Below are 24,122 nucleotides of genomic sequence, written 5' to 3'. Positions count from 1 at the left end.
CTGTTACGGACCCAATTTAGATAGCAAGGCCGGCCAATAAACAAAATAATGTTATTGAAGCGCAAACGAGCGCATAGAAAATTTATAGCCCAATGAATCACCAGATACGGCCATGTGATTCATCCCTTTTTTATTTTTCTTTTCCTTTTGTATAGCTTCAGACAAGCGGTGCATGACGCACCAGAAAGTAGGGACAAATAAATAAACAAATTTGTGACCCGCACGATCCTCTGAATAGATCGTATTACTCATAGTGTAGCGCAGGCATACAAGATAGGAAATCACGTGTTCATTTGGGACCGTGAGCAGGCAGCATAGACAGATAAGGCGCCTGGAATACACAAAGACAACAAGACACCAGGCGAAAGATGATTATTGCTGGTAATAAGCCTGGCCTCGCCCATTATCGAATATACGAAGGGCTATAAACAAAAATAACATTTTAAGCCGACGATGAGTAATAAACTTTCTAAATTGTACCCCTCTAGCGAGAGCGACAGAGGTCCGCAGAGATAAGCGGGTAGTAATTACATGTAGGGAAATAGCAGGCAGACAATCGATATGGGCTCGGTTGTCTGAGAAGGAAAGAGAGATCTCTTCTCTCCTTTATAGTTTTAACGCCTAGGAATGAATTCTTGGGTATATATACTCGGGATTCTGGCCTAGGAATTGAGTTCAAGTTTCAGTCAGTTCAATTTCACAGTTCAAATCAGTCAGTTCAATTTCACAGTTCAAATCAAACAGTTCAATTTCACAGTTCAAATCAAACAGTTCAATTTCACAGTTCAAATCAAACAGTTCAAATCAAACAGTTCAAATCAGAAGTCTAATTCGTTAGTTCAAAATCAAAGTTCGTAGTTCAAAGTTCAATTCGTGATCCGAAAATCCACCAAGCGTTGACAACCAGGCGTCACGCATCAGAATCCGGATACACCCAAGCGTTGGCAACCAGGCGCCACGCTATAAAAGGTATAACCAAAAGGAACAAATCCCAATCCGAAAAGCAGACCATTTGCTTCGCTTCACCGGACCGCACTGGAGCCGGAAGAGGTTGAAGTTTTGTGGCTGCCCTAGCCGGGATTTGTTCACGCAAAGGGGCTTAGCCCATAAGAGACCAACCAAGTCCAGGGAAATAGATCCCTGGCTTTAATAAATTTAAACCGTGATTCTCAGGCCTCAATTGCCGACATCTAGGGAAATAAGTTCCCTAGATTAATCACGAAGCGCTCGAGAGAGGACGAGCGAAAAGTCTTGCCTTCATAGCAAGCATCTAGGGAACTCCAGTTCCTTAGATTATATTTTGGTGGCTCCAGAGAGGAGATTTAAAACTCACACCTTCGCCAAGAAAAGAACCACGATCCCTCGCGCAAGAGGAGTAAATCGGGAGGCTCAGAATCACGCCTTTTTGAAAAGACTAAGAAGTCAAGAATTGAAATTTGAACTCTCGCGCCAGAGAGTGAAATTGAACTCACGTGTATTCAAACGGGAATCACGTTGTAAGAGGAGATAAGACTTGGAACTCAAGCACTCATAGAAATTGATTTGAACACACGTGCATTCAAAAGGGAATCACGTTTATAAGAAAGAGATAAGACTTGAAAATTTAAGCACTCAAAAAAAAATCTGAATTGAACTCACGTGTATTCAAGAAGGAATCACGTTAATTAAAATGGCTACATACGCATATAAAGCCAACCCTAATGGGCACTGCCGTCTGTGTACGGACAAAGACAAGAAAGAGGACATGGTCGCATGCGATGAATGCGATCGGTGGTTCCACATTTCATGTGTGGGACTCACATACCTACCCAAGAAAGATGAAAGGTGGGTATGCCCTAAGTGCATGAGCACAGAAAGGGAAATGATGGAACTGAAAGTCAAAGTCAGACAATCAGTTTCCGGAGACAGCTTGCAAGAAATTTTGCAAGAGAACAGAGCAGCAATGGAGGCTCTGGTAAAGTCCATGAGGACAATGAGATTCGAAGCTGAACCAGGTACAAGTTCAGCACACAATAATGACAGCATCGAAGGTCAAAATCAGGAGGCAGAGCCAGAATGGACTGTCTACCTAAAGCGACAAGCACTCATGAGCTTGCCAAAATATGGAGGTGCGGCCAGAGAATGGCCGAAATTTAAAAAGGCCTTTGATGAGACCACAAAACAAGGTCAATTTAACAGGCTTGAAAATTTGAATCGCCTGCAAACAGTGCTGTACGGGAACGCAGAGAGGAGCGTCCGACAGTTAATGATGGATCCAAATAATATGGACCAAATAATTGATAGACTAGAAGATAATTTCGGAAGACCCGAACTAGTCTATAAAGAACTACTAGCCGAACTCACCAATATCAAAAGGGAGAGTCGGAATTTGATTACCGAGATATCCGAAGCACTGGATAATCTCGTCTGTAATGTTTCTCTTATGGATAGAGAAGAATTCCTGATTGACCACCGATTGGTGGAAGAGATCATAAGGAAAATGCCCTACGGTCTACAGGTGAAGTGGACTGAAGAAATGTACGACGGGGCAAAGACTTTAGCTGATCTCAATGAGTGGCTGAAGCCTCATTCGAGAACCAATAGACTGCTGAATGGCACCAGCAGGCCGCAGCCGCGAGAAACAAGCAGACCGCAGCCGCGAGAAATTAACAGATCACAGCCGCGAGACACGAGGCCTGAGCGTCGATTTAACGTAAATACGCATCAGGAAAATAGATCGACAATAATAAAACGCAATTGTGAAGCATGTCGGGGAAACCACAAACTCCTCGAATGCACCAGATTTAAGGCTATGAAGCCTGAAAAGCGAAATGAATTAGCCTTTAAGGCAAAGGTATGCTTGAGCTGTCTCGCATTTACAAACCATATGATGCGAGACTGCAAAAGAGCAAAACAATGTGGAATTAATGGATGTAAGTTCAAACATCATCCATTAATTCATAAATCTCATGAGAGAGAATCAAGTGATTCAAATCAGTCGGAAGGACAGCATAGTCCAGATACACAAGCAGATGGTGAGATACACAATCACCAACAACTAACAAAATCCAACGTATTCTACCAAATAGTTCCTGTGACGTTGAAAAATAATGACAAAATCATCAACACGTTCGCTTTCTTGGATGCGGGGTCATCACTCTCTCTAATAGACGAGGAGATTGCGAACAAGTTAGGGCTCAACGGAAGAATTGATCCGTTAATGCTAAAGTGGACGCAGAACGTCACGAGAAACGAACAAAACAGCCGTAGAGTTCAGGTACGAATCAACGGCAACAATGAAAAAGAATACGTCATGAAAGGAGTGAGAACGATAAAGAATCTCCAACTCCCAGAGCAAAGCTTCAACAAGGAGGTGATGGAGAAAAGGTATCCATACCTCAAGAATCTGCCGTTGAGCAGTTACAGCAGTATACGCCCGACGATATTAATTGGACTGAGTCACAGTCACTTGTTAATTCCATTCGAAAGGCGAATGAGAAAACCGAACGAGCCCACAGCGCTACGAACCAAACTTGGATGGTTCATGTTCGGCAACATATCGTCCAATGTGCAAGGCGGACACATCATGGTCATTCAGCAAGAAGATGAAATGAACAAGGCTTTGCAGAAATATTTCTCCACCGAAGACTTCGGCGTTAAGGTAGTCAAGAATCTACCAAAATCAGCTGAAGAAGAAAAGGCTGAACAAATTCTAAGAAGTACTATGAAATACAAGGATGGTAGATACGAAGTTGGACTTCTATGGAAAGATGAGGAAACGAAATTTCCAAATAGCTACAACAATGCAGCAAAGAGGCTGACAACGAGTGAGAGAACGTTAAAAAAATACCCAGAGTTGAAAAAATGGGCAATAGAAACATTTGCGGATTACGAGAAGAAAGGCTACATCCGCAAACTGTCAGAGGAAGAAATTATGAAGCCGATATCAAGAGTGTATTATCTTCCACACTTTATTGTGCACAACAAAAATAAGTTGCCACCTAAACCAAGGTTGGTTTTCGATGCGGCGGCAAAGACACAAGGTGTATCGTTCAACACGGAACTGTTATCAGGGCCGGATGCTACTACGTCATTGTTCGGTGTTTTAGTAAGATTCCGAGAAGGAGCAATTGCTGTATGTGGAGACATCAAAGAGATGTTCCACCAAGTACGAATCCGAGCTGAAGATCAACACGCTCAGAGATTCTTATGGAGAGATTGTGATAGCAGTAAGAAACCTGATGTATACGTAATGCAGGTGATGACATTCGGATCAACCTGTTCACCGTCATGTGCACAAGCGGTTAAAAACCACAACGCAGAAAAATTCAGAAAATATTGTCCAGTGGCGACTGAAGCAATCATCAAGCAACACTACGTCGACGATTATTTGGATAGTTTCGAAGAGCTTGATAAGGCAGCAGAGATAGTACTACATGTTATGAAAATTCACGATCACGCGGGTTTCCACATCAGAAACTTTGTGTCAAACAGCAGAGAACTTCTGCAAAGTTTACCCTCGGAACGTGTACAAATTTCCGGAATCAAAATGTTCGAAGAAAAGGATTCAATGACAGAAAAGGTACTTGGTGTATATTGGAACACCACGTCTGACACACTCGGCTATCAAATCAAATTAGACAAGCTAGGAAGTGATGTTACACAAATGCTACGTTTACCAACAAAGAGAGAGGTACTAGCTTTCGTGATGAGTGTCTACGATCCACTTGGACTCATCTCAAATATAACTGTGCATGGAAGAATCCTCATGCAAAGGCTGCACATAGAAAATATAGATTGGGATGACGAAATTCCCGAGAAGTTGCAGTCAGACTGGCAACACTGGTTAGAAATTATTGAATCTGCTGATAGCGTAACGATACCAAGATACATCCTCGAAGAAAGAACAGGTGAAGTAGAACTACACACCTTTGTAGATGCTTCTGAGAAAGCATTTTGTGCATGTGTGTACGTAAGAAGTATATCTGGAAACACACCACACGTAAGACTTCTATCAGCAAAGTCTAGAGTAGCACCAGTCAAACCATTGAGCATACCACGCCTAGAGCTACAAGCGGCCGTGTTAGGAAGCCGATTAACCAAAACGATAATAGATGAAACGAGGTTGAAAATCGTCAGCAAAACATTTTGGAGTGATTCACAGACCGTATTGTCATGGATCAAGAGTCCAAAACGAAGAAGCGTATTTGTGATGCATCGAGTAGGTGAAATCCTGGAAGATAACAGGAAAAATGAATGGCGATGGGTGCCAACAGATGAAAATCCAGCCGATGAAGGCACAAAGGAAAAGCTAGGAAAATCACAATGGTTTGAGGGACCTGATTTCCTAAAGCTCTCAGAATCGTCATGGCCTTCCATTGAAGAGAAGGAAACAGACGAAGAGTTGAGAGAAACAGTGCTAGTTCACGAAGAACTAAGCAAACTTAGTTTCATCGATAAGTACAAGGAATACTCAGATTGGTGGAAATTGGTGAAGAACCTTTGTGTATTAAACAGGACAAAGGAAAGATTACGTCGTGGATATATTCCAGACATTGAGTACAAGGACTACCAAAGAGCTGAGAACGTGCTCTATAGAAAGATGCAATGGGAAGCATTTCCAACAGAGATGGAAACTTTATTCAATGGCGGAACAATATCGTCAGGACCATTGGTCAGTTACGCACCCTTCCTAGACGAGGCAGGGGTAATGAGAAGTGGAGGACGTTTGAAGAAAGCCATGTCAGTACCATGGACTACAAGAACGCCAATATTGCTCCCACAAAAGCATCCATATACATATTTGATCGTGAAAGCAACACACGAAAGATATTTCCACCACGGCGAAAACACCGTCATAGCAGCATTACGGCAGAAGTATTGGATACTGCATATAAGAACAGTATTAGCAAACGTCAAGAAGAATTGCAATAGGTGCAAAATACGACGTGCAACTCCGGTAGAGCCGATGATGGCAGATTTACCACATTTCCGCACAGAAGCGCATATACCTCCATTTACAAACTGCGGAGTAGATTACTTCGGACCTTTCGAAGTAGCGGTAAAGAGATCGCTCGAGAAGAGATGGGGCGTCATATTCACCTGTCTCTCAACAAGAGCAGTACATATTGAGATGGCAGAAAATCTCAGTACTGATGCGTTCATGGTCGTGTTAAGGAACTTCCAGAACCGAAGAGGAAAGGTCACCAGTATCTACAGCGACAACGGAACGAACTTCGTTGGAGCAGAGCGAGAGTTAAAGTCGCTAGTCAATGAAATCAACGAGAAGATGGGCAAAAATGAAGCAGCAAAAATGGAAATCCAGTGGAGATTCAACCCACCTTCAGCACCACATTTTGGAGGCGCTTGGGAGAGATTAATAAGAAACGTCAAAGTAGCACTAGCAGAGATCCTGAAAGCTTGGGGTAGGAGCAAGCCATCAGCAGCAACGTTGCAAGCTGCATTCATCCAAGCGGAATTTTTAGTCAACTCTCGACCGTTGACACACATACCAGTCTCCTGCATCGACGATGAAGTGTTGACGCCATTCCACGCGTTAATAGGAAGAGCAGGAGAGTATGCCCCACCGTATGCACCAACGACCAGTCAGTATGACACAGCGCAATGGAGACGCATTCAACATTATTCCAAGTTGTTTTGGAACCGATGGAAGAAGGAGTACTTACCAACTCTGTTAAAGCGTAATAAGAATACGCAGAAAGTAGAACCGATCAAAGTCAACGACATCGTCTTAATCACGGACGACGACGCACCACCAGGAAAATGGCTCAAAGGACGAGTCATCGAAACGTTTGTGGCGAGCGACGGGCAAGTTCGACAAGCAAAGATCCAAACCGCGAAAGGTGTCCTGAAACGACCGGCAGTTAAAATTGCAGTACTGGACATTATCAAGGGAAATGATCCAGCCATCAACTAATCAGGAAGAAGACGTCAGTGCTCGCACCAGAGCACCAATATCCGAAAGATGCAGCCAACTGATGTAAGCTCGCGTCAGAGCTAAGATGTATGATCCATGGACCAAGCATTGAGGAGGACAAGCTGTCTAATATCCGAAAGTTGCAGTCAATGAAGATAACTCGTACCAGAGTCAACATGAAGAAAGTTTCCAAGGACCGAGCATTGAAGAGGACATCCGTTGGAACCAGGCAACGTGCCGAAGAATTGAAATTTAAAAGTGTTTTTAAACTCTGTTAGAATATAAGGATGAATGTAAAATAAATGATGCTCCGAAAACATGTAAACAAATAGAGATATAAGTAACACAGGTAGCATAGGGTCCGTTCAGGAATTTTATAAATCGAACAAGTAGATTTATCAGGGCCGGAATGTTACGGACCCAATTTAGATAGCAAGGCCGGCCAATAAACAAAATAATGTTATTGAAGCGCAAACGAGCGCATAGAAAATTTATAGCCCAATGAATCACCAGATACGGCCATGTGATTCATCCCTTTTTTATTTTTCTTTTCCTTTTGTATAGCTTCAGACAAGCGGTGCATGACGCACCAGAAAGTAGGGACAAATAAATAAACAAATTTGTGACCCGCACGATCCTCTGAATAGATCGTATTACTCATAGTGTAGCGCAGGCATACAAGATAGGAAATCACGTGTTCATTTGGGACCGTGAGCAGGCAGCATAGACAGATAAGGCGCCTGGAATACACAAAGACAACAAGACACCAGGCGAAAGATGATTATTGCTGGTAATAAGCCTGGCCTCGCCCATTATCGAATATACGAAGGGCTATAAACAAAAATAACATTTTAAGCCGACGATGAGTAATAAACTTTCTAAATTGTACCCCTCTAGCGAGAGCGACAGAGGTCCGCAGAGATAAGCGGGTAGTAATTACATGTAGGGAAATAGCAGGCAGACAATCGATATGGGCTCGGTTGTCTGAGAAGGAAAGAGAGATCTCTTCTCTCCTTTATAGTTTTAACGCCTAGGAATGAATTCTTGGGTATATATACTCGGGATTCTGGCCTAGGAATTGAGTTCAAGTTTCAGTCAGTTCAATTTCACAGTTCAAATCAGTCAGTTCAATTTCACAGTTCAAATCAAACAGTTCAATTTCACAGTTCAAATCAAACAGTTCAATTTCACAGTTCAAATCAAACAGTTCAAATCAGAAGTCTAATTCGTTAGTTCAAAATCAAAGTTCGTAGTTCAAAGTTCAATTCGTGATCCGAAAATCCACCAAGCGTTGACAACCAGGCGTCACGCATCAGAATCCGGATACACCCAAGCGTTGGCAACCAGGCGCCACGCTATAAAAGGTATAACCAAAAGGAACAAATCCCAATCCGAAAAGCAGACCATTTGCTTCGCTTCACCGGACCGCACTGGAGCCGGAAGAGGTTGAAGTTTTGTGGCTGCCCTAGCCGGGATTTGTTCACGCAAAGGGGCTTAGCCCATAAGAGACCAACCAAGTCCAGGGAAATAGATCCCTGGCTTTAATAAATTTAAACCGTGATTCTCAGGCCTCAATTGCCGACATCTAGGGAAATAAGTTCCCTAGATTAATCACGAAGCGCTCGAGAGAGGACGAGCGAAAAGTCTTGCCTTCATAGCAAGCATCTAGGGAACTCCAGTTCCTTAGATTATACATTCCATAAAACAAGGCGCTTTTCAGGGCTATTAAACCTTCCAAAAAAGAGTTTAGGAAATAAAGTTCAATGCTTTCTAAAACATTATCCAAAATAATAAAATATATATTTAACAAAAGCTATCCCCTTTGTATAGTCCTACGTCACTCCGGTTATGTCCCCGACATGACCCACCCGTCTTTTTGTACTATAGAGGCTTCAAACTTGAAAGTTCATTCGCCTCTAGTGTCTGCACGATTTTCCCAGGTTCTTACGTTTAGGAGACCGTTTTAAGGAAACATATTCTAGTCTGCAAGCGGGTACAAAATTACTCGCAGTTTGCATTTATTTACAAAGCCGATTTTTCCTAGACATCTTGGTTTTGAAGCCTGTGTTAGGCACACATTTCAGTCGGAACAAAAATGTCCCCGACTTGCATGAATTGGCAATGCCAATTTCCTCTGACACCTTGGCTCTGAATTCTGTTGAGGAAACACATTTCAGTCGGACCAAAAATGCCCCAGACTTACATGTATTTGCAATGCCAATTTCCCACGCTCCTTGGATTTAAAGACTGTGTTAACGAAACCCATTTCAGTCGAAACAAACCTTCATGTGTTTGCAATGCCGATTTCTCCAACGCTGCTTGGTTTTGAAGTCTGTGTTGGGGAACACATTTCGGTGAGAACATAAGATCCCACACTTTCATGTATTTGCAATGCCGATTTCCCCAAGGCTGCTTGATTTTGATGGATGTGTTGGGGAAACTGTAAATCGGGCCAATCAAAACGAAACAGTTAGGGCGTTTAGATTACGCTTAACATTTTACAGTTATTCAATTGTATATTTAATGAAAAATAACATTTTATTAATTGCGATAGATGCGTAGAAATATTCCCTATCAATTGATGCAAACATCTTTTCGATCCAGTAAGAAATGTTCGAGTTGTAAGCATTCGAAATCTTGCATTTTTTTCTGCATGTTCTGTGTTTAGGTTTTCATTTTACCCCCCATATATTCCGGTTAGACGTAGTCCCACGTCAAAAATCTGTTCAGTAATCAGCGAGGAGGAGTGTTGAACGTATAATTTTACCATAGGGGCACTGAGCCACTGAACAGTAAGATTTGTTTTTCGTTTGTCTCACCTTGTTATAATACCTTGAACTTTTCATGAATAAAAACAGAACACAACTTTGTAACCGCATGTGTCGTCGCGAGTGTCTTTTATTTTATCCGGAATTCACAATTTCTGACGCATTAGTCGAATAACTGTGCTATTCTCCAGCTGTGGAGGATCGGTCCCGCCCACAGAAACAAGGTTCTCATAACGAAAAATAACCCGGACATTGTTTACCACACTTTTCTCCGAGATGGAAATAGACTTCATAAATGGATACTTTTCTGTGGCCAATCGAAGGATTGGAAACCTTAATTATTTGGCATAGAAATCTCAACTAAGTACTAATAAAAATGACGCAAGTAACACTACACGTTGAGACGGCGAAGTTCCTCTAGGAACGTTAGTGCCATTGAAGAAGAAGAAGAAGAAGAATTCATTCATTTAATTTCACCCGAAAATCCACCATCATGCCATTTGCTCAATGCTCGCTCTCACAAGCACCCAAGTAACTCTCTCGCGTAAAACCCAGGGCCTATCTCTTCCTATGTGCTCGGATGATGCCAACATGGCTGCTTATGAGAGATCTGGGAAAATACTCCCCACACAGTGTCGACGTCTGGTGGCAACAGCTAATTCCAACATCCTTGTGTGAGGCAAATTACTCTAACAGACTAGCAGGCCCGAAGGCACTTTTTGTTGAATTGTTGAAGATTGAATGAAAAATTTTATTCCATGTTATTCATGATCACTTCAAACACCTATTCCTGACCCTCACCTAACCATTGGTCATTGGTACGTTCCGAATAAATCATAATCGCATATGATATCAATCAAAGTAAGGGGGTCTCCGTAGCCACATTGGTTGCGCGTTCGCTTAGTAAGCGATCGATCGTGAGTTCAAAACTCAGGACCCTCATTGACCATCTTTGTGTTGTTACAAAATAACAACGTCCACGCAACAATCATCAGCGATGGAGATCGATCCACGGTCGAAATAAGATCGATTCATCCATGCAACTGCTCTGCTCTGCAAGACACATCGGACTGCTGTTCTATAAATAACTCAACAATGATCAAACAACTGTCTCCGCTGTCCGGTCTAACTGGATAATGGATGAACAGAAAGAAAAACAGGAAGTGGGTTATATCTATGGTATAACCGCAAGGGTGACGTAGGACTATCGTTGATTTAGAGATCATTTGTTTGAAGTTGAATCTAAATCCATTCTGAATGAATGAATAAATGAATATTTGGGGGACTTCGAAAACGAGAGCGTTACGTTGGAGGCACAAGTTTTTATGCATCCAATATAGGATACGAAAAACCTTGTTCTGAAGAATAATCTTCAGAAGCTTTCCTGCTAACTGCACTTGATTGACAAATCACAAACCCAAATGTATTATATGGATATTTTATGGATAGAAAACATTAAAATAAACTCTTTCGCTTGAATGTAATTTTCAATTCCAAGGGGAACTGGCAGATTATTTTCCAGCAACGATTAGATATTTCAACATTTTCCTCGATACTGGAAGCCCACCAGTGGTTAATACTAACTCGATAACCACCTGTTAATAGCACATGATTGAAAAATGCGGCTGCTTCGATGGTCACCTTCTCTTCTCCTGAAGGATCGGCTTCTCTGTGCTCCCTCACAGTTTCAAACAAACTGCTTGCGTTTCAGGGCAGATCTCGATCCTTTGCTGTCTAGCACCCTCAGCAACAATGTAGTCTTGTCGATGTCCTCACGAAAAATGAATGCGTCTCACCACCAGAATATCGCTTAAGTATGCTTTTTGTGCGTGATTGAATCGAGAGAAGGTGTGGTTTACGATGGCAATTTGGAAGGCAAACTAGAGGGGAATGAACTCTCTGAGCTCGGAACTTTCGGCGACTGAGCAATAATCGATTGCGGGCGCATACAATATTGGATACGGAAATATCCTACTGATGGGGAAGAATAATCTTCAGAAGCTATCCTGTTAATTGCGATTGATTGAAAAATCACAAAACCAAATGTATTTGGTCACAGTGTTACATGGATAGAAAACATTCAAATAAACTCTTTCACATGAATGTATTTTCAAATTCCCAGAGGAACTGGCAGATTATTTTCAGTAACGATAACGATTAGACACCAGTGGTTCATGCTAATTCGATAACCATCTGTTAATAGCACTTGATTGAAACATATTTGGTCACAGTGTAACATGGATAGAAAACATTCAAATAAACTCTTTCACATGAATGTATTTTTAAATTCCCAGAGGAACTGGCAGATAATATTCCGGATCTTTCTCGATGCTGAATGGCATCCAAACGGAAAGAATTCCGCGCGTGTATGTGTGTGTGTAGCGGCTTCTTCGAGATCTTCCCGGGGAACCGTTTGTGGCATCACTCTCCTCCTGATGGATTCCCTTCTGGCCTAAGGTGCACATACAGGCTCTTGGTGACACCGTTCATCCGCGCTTTCATGATAATCGAAGAGCTTCACCACAACAGCGACAACATGTTCCAATCGCTGTTCAATTAGAACTGAGTGGATTTCCGAGCGGCGCTCGCTTATATACTGATTGGTGATTTCAATAGCCTGTTTTGAAGGCAATTTTAAGACTATTGAAACAAGTTTTTGGATCAAAAAGTAACAAGTATAGAACGCGTAGATATTTTATCTTTCGAATTAAGTGTTTATCATACCATTTCGTTCAGTTGTTTAGGAGCTATTAACGCTTAAAATCTCGGTCTCCGGCGTAACGCTTTCGTTTTCGAAACTTTGATTTTACACCCCGGTATAGAAATGAAAGACGTAGTCCTACGTCAAAACTCTTACGCCTAAATGGCTACTGTGTAAATATGTACTATATGCGATGGTATAGAAGGGACTCTAGCGCCGAAAAATGGCAACTGTGTAATGTGCTAAGATATATGATAACCATGTGACATGTACACGATTAAAATTCGGCTCTGTTACAGCTAAAATGCTAATGAGCCTTAAATAAATAAATAGGATAAAAAAACAGGAAGTGGGTTATATCTATGGTATAACCGCAAGGGTTACGTAGGACTATCGTTGATTTAGAGATCATTTGTATGAAGTTGAATCTGAATTCATTCTGAATGAATGAATATTTGGAGAACTTCGAAAACGAGAGCGTTACGTTGGAGGCACAAGGTTTTATGCATCCAATATTGGATACGGAAATATCCTACTGATGGGGAAGAATAATCTTCAGAAGCTATCCTGTTGATTGCGATTGAAAAACCACAAAACCAAATGTATTTGGTCACAGTGTTACATGGATAGAAAACATTCAATTAAACTCTTTCACATGAATATATTTTGAAAATTCCCAAAGGAACTGGCAGATTATTTTCAGTAACGATTAGATATTTCCACATTTTCCTCGATACTGGAAGCCCACCAGTGGTTAATGCCAACTCGCTAACCACCTGTTAATAGCACTTGATTGAAACATATTTGGTCACAGTGTTACATGGATAGAAAACATTCAATTAAACTCTTTCACATGAATATATTTTGAAAATTCCCAGAGGAACTGACAGATTATTTTCAATAACGATTAGTTATTTCCACATTTTCCTCGATACTGGAAGCCCACCAGTGGTTAATGCCAACTCGATAACCACCTGTTAATAGCACTTGATTGAAACATATTTGGTCACAGTGTTACATGGATAGAAAACATTCAATTAAACTCTTTCACATGAATATATTTTGAAAATTCCCAGAGGAACTGGCAGATTATTTTCAGTAACGATTAGTTATTTCCACATTTTCCTCGATACTGGAAGCCCACCAGTGGTTAATACCAAATCGATAACCACCTGTTAATAGCACTTGATTGAAACATATTTGGTCACAGTGTTACATGGATAGAAAACATTCAATTAAACTCTTTCACATGAATATATTTTGAAAATTCCCAAAGGAACTGGCAGATTATTTTCAGTAACGATTAGATATTTCCACATTTTCCTCGATACTGAAGGCCCACCAGTGGTTAATGCCAACTCGATAACCACCTGTTAATAGCACTTGATTGAAACATATTTGGTCACAGTGTAACATGGATAGAAAACATTCAATTAAACTCTTTCACATGAATATATTTTGAAAATTCCCAAAGGAACTGGCAGATTATTTTCAGTAACGATTAGATATTTCCACATTTTCCTCGATACTGAAGGCCCACCAGTGGTTAATGCCAACTCGATAACCACCTGTTAATAGCACTTGATTGAAACATATTTGGTCACAGTGTAACATGGATAGAAAACATTCAATTAAACTCTTTCACATGAATATATTTTGAAAATTCCCAAAGGAACTGGCAGATTATTTTCAGTAACGATTAGATATTTCCACATTTTCCTCGATACTGGAAGCCCACCAGTGGTTAATGCCAACTCGATAACCACCTGTTAATAGCACTTGATTGAAACATATTTGGTCACAGTGTAACATGGATAGAAAACATTCAATTAAACTCTTTCACATGAATATATTTTGAAAATTCCCAGAGGAACTGGCAGATTATTTTCAGTAACGATTAGTTATTTCCACATTTTCCTCGATACTGGAAGCCCACCAGTGGTTAATACCAACTCGATAACCACCTGTTAATAGCACTTGATTGAAACATATTTGGTCACAGTGTTACATGGATAGAAAACATTCAATTAAACTCTTTCACATGAATATATTTTGAAAATTCCCAAAGGAACTGGCAGATTATTTTCCAGCAATGATTAGATATTTCCACATTTTCCTCGATACTGGATGCCCACCAGTGGTTAATGCCAACTCGATAACCACCTGTTAATAGCACTTGATTGAAACATATTTGGTCACAGTGTAACATGGATAGAAAACATTCAATTAAACTCTTTCACATGAATATATTTTGAAAATTCCCAAAGGAACTGGCAGATTATTTTCAGTAACGATTAGATATTTCCACATTTTCCTCGATACTGGAAGCCCACCAGTGGTTAATGCCAACTCGATAACCACCTGTTAATAGCACTTGATTGAAACATATTTGGTCACAGTGTAACATGGATAGAAAACATTCAATTAAACTCTTTCACATGAATATATTTTGAAAATTCCCAAAGGAACTGGCAGATTATTTTCCAGCAATGATTAGATCTTTCCGGAACTTTCTCGATGCTGAATGGCATCCTAACGGAAAGAGTTCTGCGCGTGTATGTGTCGATCCTTCGCCGTCCACCTCCTCCAGCACGTTAGGCAACGATGTTGTCTTGTCGATGTCCTCACGAAAAATGAATGTGTGTGATTGAATCGAGAGAAGGTGTGGTTTACGATGGCAATTTGGAATGCAAACTAGAGGGGAATGAACTCTCTGAGTATGAAAATTTCGGCGACTGAGCAATAATCGATTGAAAATTATATAATTTTGGCGATACGAAACATTTTCCGTTTTTCATGTTATGCATCCATTATTGGATACGAAAATATCCTACTGATGGGAAAGAATAATCTTCAGAAGCTTTCCAGCTAATTACACTTGATTGAAAAATTACGAAATCAAATGTATTTGGTCGCTGTGTTCGCCATATAATTAGAAAACATTAAAATAAACTCTTTCGCATGGATGTATTCTTCAATTCCCAGGGAACTGGCAGATTATTTTTCAGCAACGATTAGATCTTTCCGGAATTTTCTCGATGCTGTATGGCATCCAAACGAAAATTCTCATTTCAGTTTGGCCTGCAAAAAACTTTTCTGAACTTTAATCCATCAAATTTGGAGCCCTGAAAAGGGCCGTTGATTATATGCTAAGCTAATATAGCACCCTCTCCTTGGATTCGACGGGCCAGCTGAATGTCCTTGGGCATGATGTGACGCGTTTTACGTGGATAGCACACAAATTTGTATCTTCGAATAAGCCTCCTGCAGCGTCATAACCGCGGAACTTTGGAAGCGCAAGTCGGTTTTGAAGTCCTGAGCAATTCCACGAACCAAAAGCTGCAAAGGTAGCTTGCGGATCAGCAATTCGGCCGACTTCCGATAGCGATGAATTTCACGCAAAGTTCCCGGTTGATAGCGATGTGGCTTCTTCACCTATCCTGCGGCTGGTGCGCTTATCCGAGCTGCTTTCGTGTGCCTTACCACTGAAAGACTAACGAGCTGTCTGCTTAGTCCCGATGAAACGAGTCCTCACGGTGCGAGAGTAGAGTAAGAAATGAACGAAAGCAAAGGAAGCGTCATTTTATAACCTGTTTTCGAAGCTATCATTAAGCTATTGAAACAATTTTCCGACTCAATAAATAGCAATCATATAACTCTTGGACATTTTATCTTTTGTATGAAATGATTATCACTGTTCCGTTGATCCGAAGCAGAATGAATCACGCTTAAAGAAGGAATGGATTTTTTCTTGGAATTTACTCAGCAAAAATAATGCCCTTTCCCAACACTTAAAAACGACAAACGGTAAACAGTTTCATCAAAGTGATTTCTTCGGTATGGGGATATATTCACTACATCATGTCATGTATTTCATATTCTTCATTATGAAATCTATATCCATGGCACCTATCGGTATCGAATTATCATCGACACCGCGATTTTCGCTAAATGCTCCTTTCAGTTCGGCCTGTAAAAAACTTTTCTGAACTCTAATCCATCAAATTTGGAGCCCTGAAAAGGGCTGTTGATTATATGCTAAGCTAATATAGCACGCTCTCCTCGGATACGATGGGCCAGCTGGATGTCCTTGGGCATGATGTGACGCGTTTTGCATGGATAGCACACAAATTGGTATCTTCTAATAAGCCTCCTGCAGCGTCATAACCGCGGAACTTTGGAAGCGCAAGTCGGTTTTGAAGTCCTGAGCAATTCCACGAACCAAATGCTGCAAAGGTAGCTTGCGGATCAGCAATTCGGTCGGCTTCTGATAGCGACAAATTTCATGCGAAGTTCCCGGTCGATAGCGATGTGGCTTCTTCACGCTTCCTGCGGCTGATGCGCTTATCCGAGCTACTTTCGTGGTGCCTTACCACCGAAAGACTAACGAGCTGTCTGCTTAGTCCCGATGAAACGAGTCCTCACGGTGCGAGAGTAGAGTAAGAAATGAACGAAAGCAAGGGAAGTGTCATTTTATAAAACATAAAAGAATCGAATGTAAACCCCACCCTCTTTATTGTATAAGCTTACTGTATACTCACGAATATAATAAGGGTGGGATTTAGATTCTATACTTTTATGGTTTATAAAATGACGCTTCCTTTGCTTTCGTTCATTTCTTACTCTACTCTCGCACCGTGAGGACTCGAGCTCGTTAGTCTTTCGCAGACAGCTCGTTAGTCATTCGGTGGTAAGGCACACGAAGTCAGCTCGGATAAGCGCACCAGTAGCAGGATAGGTGGAGAAGCCACATCGCTATCGCATGAAATTCGTCGCTATCAGATATCGACCGAATTGCTGATCCGCAAGCTACCTTTGCAGCATTTGGTTCGTGGAATTGCTCAGGACTTCAAAACCGACTTGTGCTTCCAAAGTTCCGCGGTTATGACGCTGCAGGAGGCTTATTCGAAGATACCAATTTGTGTGCTATCCATGCAAAACGCGTCACGTCATGCCCAAGGACATCCAGCTGGCCCATCGTATCCGAGGAGAGGGTGCTATATTAGCTTAGCATATAATCAACAGCCCTTTTCAGGGCTCCAAATTTGATGGATTAGAGTACAGAAAAGTTTTTTACAGGCCGAACTGAAAGGAGCATTTAGCGAAAATCGTGGTTTCGATAATAATTCGTTACCGATAGGTGCCATGGATATGGATTTCCTTATGAAGAATATGAAATACATGACATGATGTAGTGAATATATCCGAAGAAATCACTTTGGTGAAACTGCATTATAAAATTATTTGTGTACGAATGCCGCAATCGATAGTCGACTCTAATTTGCGCTGGGTAATTTCCTCGGAGGACTCGATTCCTCCTTTGAGCATTAATAATCTCTTTCTGGCAAAACGATGTGGTATGAATCACATTATTTGAATGATAGAATGAAGAAGTTTTCTGCCAATTTCCTTCAACCTCCAAACGTATCTTTCTCCCGTTTGTCGTTTTCGCGTTCGCTAATCCTTTCTCACAACACCCATTTCTCGTTTGAGAAATTGTTGAGTAAACATTGTTTGCCAGTGCGCGTAGAGCGGGAATTCCTAAAGATTCATTGCACCTCTAATAAATTGCCGAAAGACATGGTCTTACGTTGATCGCACTTGATTGAAAAAATCCAAAACGAAATGTATTTGGTCGCAGCATTATATGAGTAGAAAGCAAATAATCGCTCGAAAATGACTTGATTTTCGCGATGTGAAACATTTTCCGTTTTTCATATTGGATACGAAAATTTCCGCTGATGGGGAAAAAAAATATTCAGAAGCTTTCCTGTTAATTGCGATTGATTGAAAAATAACAAAACCAAATGTATTTGGTTGCAGTGTTATATGGATAGAAAACATTAAAATAAACTCTTGCGCATGAATGTATTTTTCAATTCCCAGGGGAACTGGCAGATTATTTTTCAGCAACGTAGATAGCAACGAGAATTCCGCGCGTGTATATGTGTGTGTGTGTGTGTGTGTGTGTGTGGCGGCTGCTCCGATGTTTCAAGCGGAACCGTGGCATCACTCTCATCCTGATGGATTCCCTTTTGGCCTTAGGTGCACAAACAGGCTCTTGGTGACACCGTTCATCAGCTTCACAACAACAGCGACAACATGCTCCAATCGCTGTTCAATCATAACTGAGTGGGTTTACGAGCGGCGCTCGCTTATATACCGATTGGTGATTTCAATAGCCTGTTTTAAAAGCAATTTTAAGACTATTGAAACAAGTTTTTGGATCAAAAAGTAACAAGTATATGACGCGTAGAAATTTTATCTTTCAAATGAAGTGTTTATCATACCATTTCGTTCAGTTGTTTAAGAGCTATTAACGCTCAAAATCTCGGTCTCCAGCGTAACGCTTTCGTTCTCGAAACTTTGGTTTTACACCCCGGTATAGAAATGAAAGACGTAGTCCTACGTCAACAAATCAATCAAAGTATGTATCGTGTGTATTTAAAATCGCATAAAATGTAAAAACTCGATTTTATATACCATTATCAAATTAAGTCGCATATCGGTATAATAAATATCAATTTTATCGGAGCCGATCTGGCGTAGTGGTAACATCCATGCCTCTCACGCTAAAGGTCACGAGTTCAATTCTCACTCCCGACATTCTTCCAAAAATGGAAGTTAAAGTGACGAACCAGCCAAATGAGTTGAAAGTCACTATAATACAGAAAAAAAAACATCAATTTTATGATGTACATTGTCGTAAAATATATTTAATCCGCATCATATGCGTATATTACGCTGATGCAGTTTGTGTGTCGTATAAGCGTATAATTTAAATCGATTCAGTACTGTAGTAAATCGTGTTGCATGCTGAAGAAAATCATGAAACAGTAAATCATATTAGATCCTAATAAAGGACATATTACATCATATTGAAATGTCAATGAAATGCTGATGCACTCGAAAGTTTTAACCGCTGTTGAATTAAATTGCAGATAGCCGCGCGAGATAGCTGGTGGATGATAATCCAGACGACCGGAGTTCGAACCCATATCGGAGCAGTTTTCACCAAACATCAATCTGTGCCATTTTAAACATTCAATTCCACTCCCAACACAAGTCAATCAAACAATTATTATTTCTACAAACATAAATACTCATATATAAAAATGGCGATTCGTGAGGCTATAATAAACATTTCACGAAAATATTTTGCGCCATTTGTTTTTTTTTCTATGTCTGTAATAAATCGTATATGAGTATGGCACAAGTCGCTATTATAGCCGGTCAAAGTTGCATATTCATCCAAACAAATTCGGTAAGCATTTCCCATGTATGTATATGGCCTCCACTTTTGCATGCATATGCCAGTTAGGCCATTATATGCCAACCAAATTTTAGGGCATATGATGTTATATATACGCTTGTTATGCGATTTAATGTTTGCTGGGCGAGACTACCAACACGACTCATACGTGCCACAAACGTAGCGTGGTGGAGCGCATATTGAGTCGCAGTTTGGTGCCACTCGCATACAATGACTGATTACCACAGAGTTGCGCGATATATTTATTTACTAACACAATCACCCGACCAGTACAGCCATACAGTGTCAAACCCACGGCGCTATATGATTGTTCACCAACACAACTACCACAACCGGCATGACCAGCACGAGAAACTGTGGTTCAGCCACAGCGTCGCGCGAGTCGTGTCTCACGAGTGCTCCACCATCTCGCGTCATCTGGCCAATTCGCGCCGTTCTATCTGTTTTCATTAGCCACAAAAACAGGCGCTGTATCGCGCCAAGTTATTCGCGCTATATGCGTCTCAATTTGCGCCTTGCCTTAAGGGAAAGGCAAAGTCCCACTCGAACCGTGCGGGTCTGCAGTTCCCTGTTGGTCCCATTTACTGATTACTCCGCAAGGGTAACTAGGCCGAACGGATTGGTGCCGGAGCACCATTATACCTAACAACGGTTATAGAGTTTCGGCCGCCGGAGTGCTCGAGTTGGCTTGCAAAGCTGCTCACGACAATAAGATAACCCGCCTACAGAACAGAGCACATTCGGTTCGGTGGCAACAACTAGTTTCAGCGAGTGGCAAACCCAATCGCAAAACGGCAGCAGGTAGAAGAAGGAAAAAGTTTGTTTATACAGACTGCTTTGGTGGCAAAACCAGTCACCGTAAAACACGGCGCTTTTCAGGGCCTTTAGTTTATGCTTGTTTTTGAACTTCTTGGTGGTTGGGGTCTTTTAAATTGATCATTCAGTTTTCACAAACCCATGCATGGTTCCCGAATTAAAAGTGGCTTCAAATTACAACACTTTGTATGCAGGATGGCATTAACGAATTTCCTCGGTAGCAAGAACTGCTTTCTTTGGTTGATAACTTATGGTGAAAATTGACTGACGTTACATCTGCATTGTATAGAAACATAACTAAGAAGCGACATGATGAGCTATGTATTTCCTGCGCGCTGTTCTTATTTTAAAGGACTTAAATCCGAAGGTCATGTTCTCAGCATCAACCAAGTGCAGCGGAAGAACGTGCTCGTTCATGAGCTTTACTGCACTTGTCAGCCTGCGGGAATGCTGCAACTTCGGGATCCTGGGGCGCGACAAAGGGTCCGTGTCGCGGAACTGTGAGATCGCCTCGTCGTAATGGAAGACCAGATCGCGTAGTAGTTGTTGATCTGGCTGTGGATCTTCCGGCTCAGGGGGTTGTTGTACTGTGGCCTCCACTGTTGCTGATTCGCGTGCCCCACTCGCGAATGAATTGCTCAGCCGTACTGAACTTCGTCTCGACACATCGCTTGCTCTGTTCGTTCTGAAGCTTAGTTCTCTCTGCACCTGCTGCTTGATCTCGCCGAATTGCGTTTGGGAGAGCATGTTGTTGCGTACTATCGCTCTACGCCTCGCGTTCATCGCGTTCTGATCAAGCCTCCCGACGAACTCTGGATACGCTTCCTCGAACATTGTTAGTATTCGAGGGCGACCGCTCATGTCCGTCTCCAAAGCAGTGCAGATGTAATAGGCGCGGATCACGAATTCATTCATTTCGTATGTCCACATGATCCGGCGCCTAGTGGTACCCACAAGTGTGGACTACTGTCGTCTGGCAGTCGCAACACGTCTCGTAGGCGCAGCGTTTCTTGGGTGATGTCGATGGCTGCTGTTTCCGTGTGGCGGTAGCTCTTCGGGTTGAACCCGGCTGGTGGCCCGCTCCTCGCCACCTCGCCCTCCAGCCGCTGACCGCTCGCTCTTACGCCCGTTCCAGGACCAGCTCCAGTTCGGGGACCCTCCTTGGGTGATCGCATTCTTATTACTCTTCGTGATCGTAGCTCCATTTTATTGGGTGTATCTCCTTTGCCCGGGAGACAGCTGGTTGGCAAGGCCTCCATGACCCGAGAGGCCTTCCCCGGGAGAGATATAGCGCTCTGACTCGCTCGCATCCCCTCACTTAGCCACTTTCGACACCCGTTCTCGGGTGTGTTTCCAGTTCACGCCAGATCTAGAAATGTCATCATATGATCTTCGTGAAAACGTGAGATAGGAACATTTGAGACCAACGGGCAGGCTCCTACCCTAGTGTTGATCCCCATTTGAGAATTGAGAATTTGAGTTTTTTTTTTTTAAAGAGGTGTGGAACGCTCTACCAGCCTTACCTGGGAAGGGTTAACATAGACGTCGAGTGGGGATCGCACCCACAAAAACCAAGCCCTCTACTCGTTGCCTTATTCCCCCTGGGACCACATCTAGGCGACTACTTCAGGGGGCTACTTATTAGTTCCACTGCTGCCAAAGCCAAAGCTGTCCCCTTTGTATAGTCCTACGTCACTCCGGTTATGTCCCCCACATTACCCATCAGTCTTTTTCATTCAAAGTATGTCTTCAAATCAATACCGCTTAAAATGTCTATAACGTAAAAAGTTACAACTTTCGTCCTGATTCTGGTCTGGTCCGCCAATTGTGAATGTTTGAATTACAAAAACTAGCTCTGCAATGTGGGAAAACCTTTACAGTTGTTATTTTATATTCAAAATATCAACAAATCAATGTTATACATAATCAATCATAATGATCGTATTTTGGGCCAGTAACCTCCATTGCCATTTTATGGTATTGCAACTCTCTCTTAGTTTATCCTAAAAATAGAAGCAAAAAATTTCTGTTAATTCAGGACAATCGAGAGTAGACCTTCGCCATGTTTGAATGGGCCCACGGGAGCTACATTTTTAATCCTTAATTACATCTCATAGCGCATTTACGGAAACCAAAAAAACAAATTTACGTCCTCTGGATATGTCAGAATTTCGTCCTAAAAAGGCCACCAGGCGGGTAAATTGCTGTTTGTTTATCTTTTGTTTCTTAAACAAAGACAAGACAATATTCAAAATGTTAGCAAAAAAGCTAAATAAATACGAAATTGAACTTACTCCATTCCGCGTGACTAGCTTTCACCATCTAAAACACAAGTGACAAATATACCGGTTTTTCTCCGTGACATGACAATATCGTGATATTCATAATAACACCGAGTTCATCAAAGTTGTCACGATGGATGAACTCTTCTGGATTTTACACACACGGTGGCAGCCGTAATAAGGTTGTATACAATTAACTTCGTTTTCACCGTGAAGTGACGTTCGTGATCAGGCCCAATAAGAATTTTTTTCACCGTGCTATGTTTCGAAATGACTGGTATACTCATCGGCAGTGCGGAAATACTCATACAAAGCAGCAGCGCAAAGAGGGGTCCAAATTGTGTTTCAGCATACGTTCCACCGTAGTCACATAACGAATTTCGGATAGAAGTCGATTCGCCACTACCATCCCTTTAATTTTCTTCAAAACTTTGTCGTTTTTTAAAATTGCATCCAGCATACGCAGGAAATTTTGCTTTTTGGAAGTCAACTCTGAAAAATCAACAAATATAATCATTCTTTAGCGGAATAAATATATCAAACCAACCTACCAGCGTGATTGTTCTGTTCGTGCTGCTCCAGTAGGTTTCGCAACCGCTCCATGTTGAATTTTAAATGATTTGGTCGATTACCATTGGCATGCTGTTGGATTGGCTCATTACGTGTTATCAAATCGTGGTTCATCAGCACCCAGCCCAACTCGTCCATTTAGACACACGCTGCTTGCTTGGAAAGAAAAGCATTGATTGCGCGGCTAGAAGGTAAAATATACTCAAAACATCTTTCTGCACTGTTTTTAATTCGACCGCTGATTGTAGATATCTGAAAAAGTAGAAGCAATTATGAGAAATTGTTATGCGAAAAAATCCAGAAAATTACCTGCCTACAGTAAAGCGCGAGCAGCTATTTTGCCAACGAATGCATTTGTCACCAAAAGATATGATTTGTTTTGTAAACAAATTTGTTTTTTCACGAGCAATGGCCGAACAGCAGTTTTGACATTGCGGTCCACCTATAGTATAACGCCTTGGTTCTATCCAAGGAGCCTATATCAATGTATAACAGGTGAAGCAACATCATCACTTCAATAAGAAGGGGATTACGATTTGTGGAGCGGGGGTTGTTTGTTTTGTTATTGCTAGGATACGCCATTTTTGCATTTCCACAATTGTAGTGGGAATGAGAATGAAATTCTACAAAATCATCCCTTCTTTTTCACATAAATTTGCGAAAGCCGAACATAGTAGGCATCGTTCGAATGAGCGTCGTAGCAGTTTGTAGCGAGCCGACGGCAGCGTGCTGATGCTGTTTGTAAACAATACCGACAACATTTCCGATATGGCTGAAAGTGCATTTCATATGATTG

At 41.6% G+C, this 24,122-nt stretch overlaps 2 protein-coding genes across 2 annotated transcripts; one reads left to right on the top strand and one right to left on the bottom strand.

Annotated features, from left to right (window-relative positions):
* The first annotated feature begins 2,869 nt into the window (after positions 1-2,869).
* On the top strand, positions 2,870-6,916 carry LOC129778968 (uncharacterized). The gene has a single exon (XM_055786175.1). It carries the CDS (start codon positions 2,870-2,872, stop codon positions 6,914-6,916), a length of 4,047 nt encoding a protein of 1,348 aa, XP_055642150.1.
* Positions 6,917-22,774: 15,858 nt separating this feature from the next.
* On the bottom strand, positions 22,775-23,547 carry LOC129774953 (uncharacterized). Its single transcript, XM_055779067.1, has 2 exons — positions 23,308-23,547; positions 22,775-23,248 (listed from the first exon to the last, which is right to left on the bottom strand). The coding sequence occupies exons 1-2, from the start codon at positions 23,462-23,464 to the stop codon at positions 23,061-23,063; spliced, it is 345 nt and encodes a 114-aa protein (XP_055635042.1). The 5' UTR covers positions 23,465-23,547; the 3' UTR covers positions 22,775-23,060.
* Positions 23,548-24,122: the final 575 nt, after the last annotated feature.

This window comes from Toxorhynchites rutilus, chromosome 3, assembly GCF_029784135.1.
Source record: "Toxorhynchites rutilus septentrionalis strain SRP chromosome 3, ASM2978413v1, whole genome shotgun sequence".
NCBI classification, from domain to species: domain Eukaryota; kingdom Metazoa; phylum Arthropoda; class Insecta; order Diptera; family Culicidae; genus Toxorhynchites; species Toxorhynchites rutilus.
The sequence above is the reverse complement of the archived record's forward strand: the minus strand, read 5'-3'. Positions and strand labels throughout refer to the sequence as shown.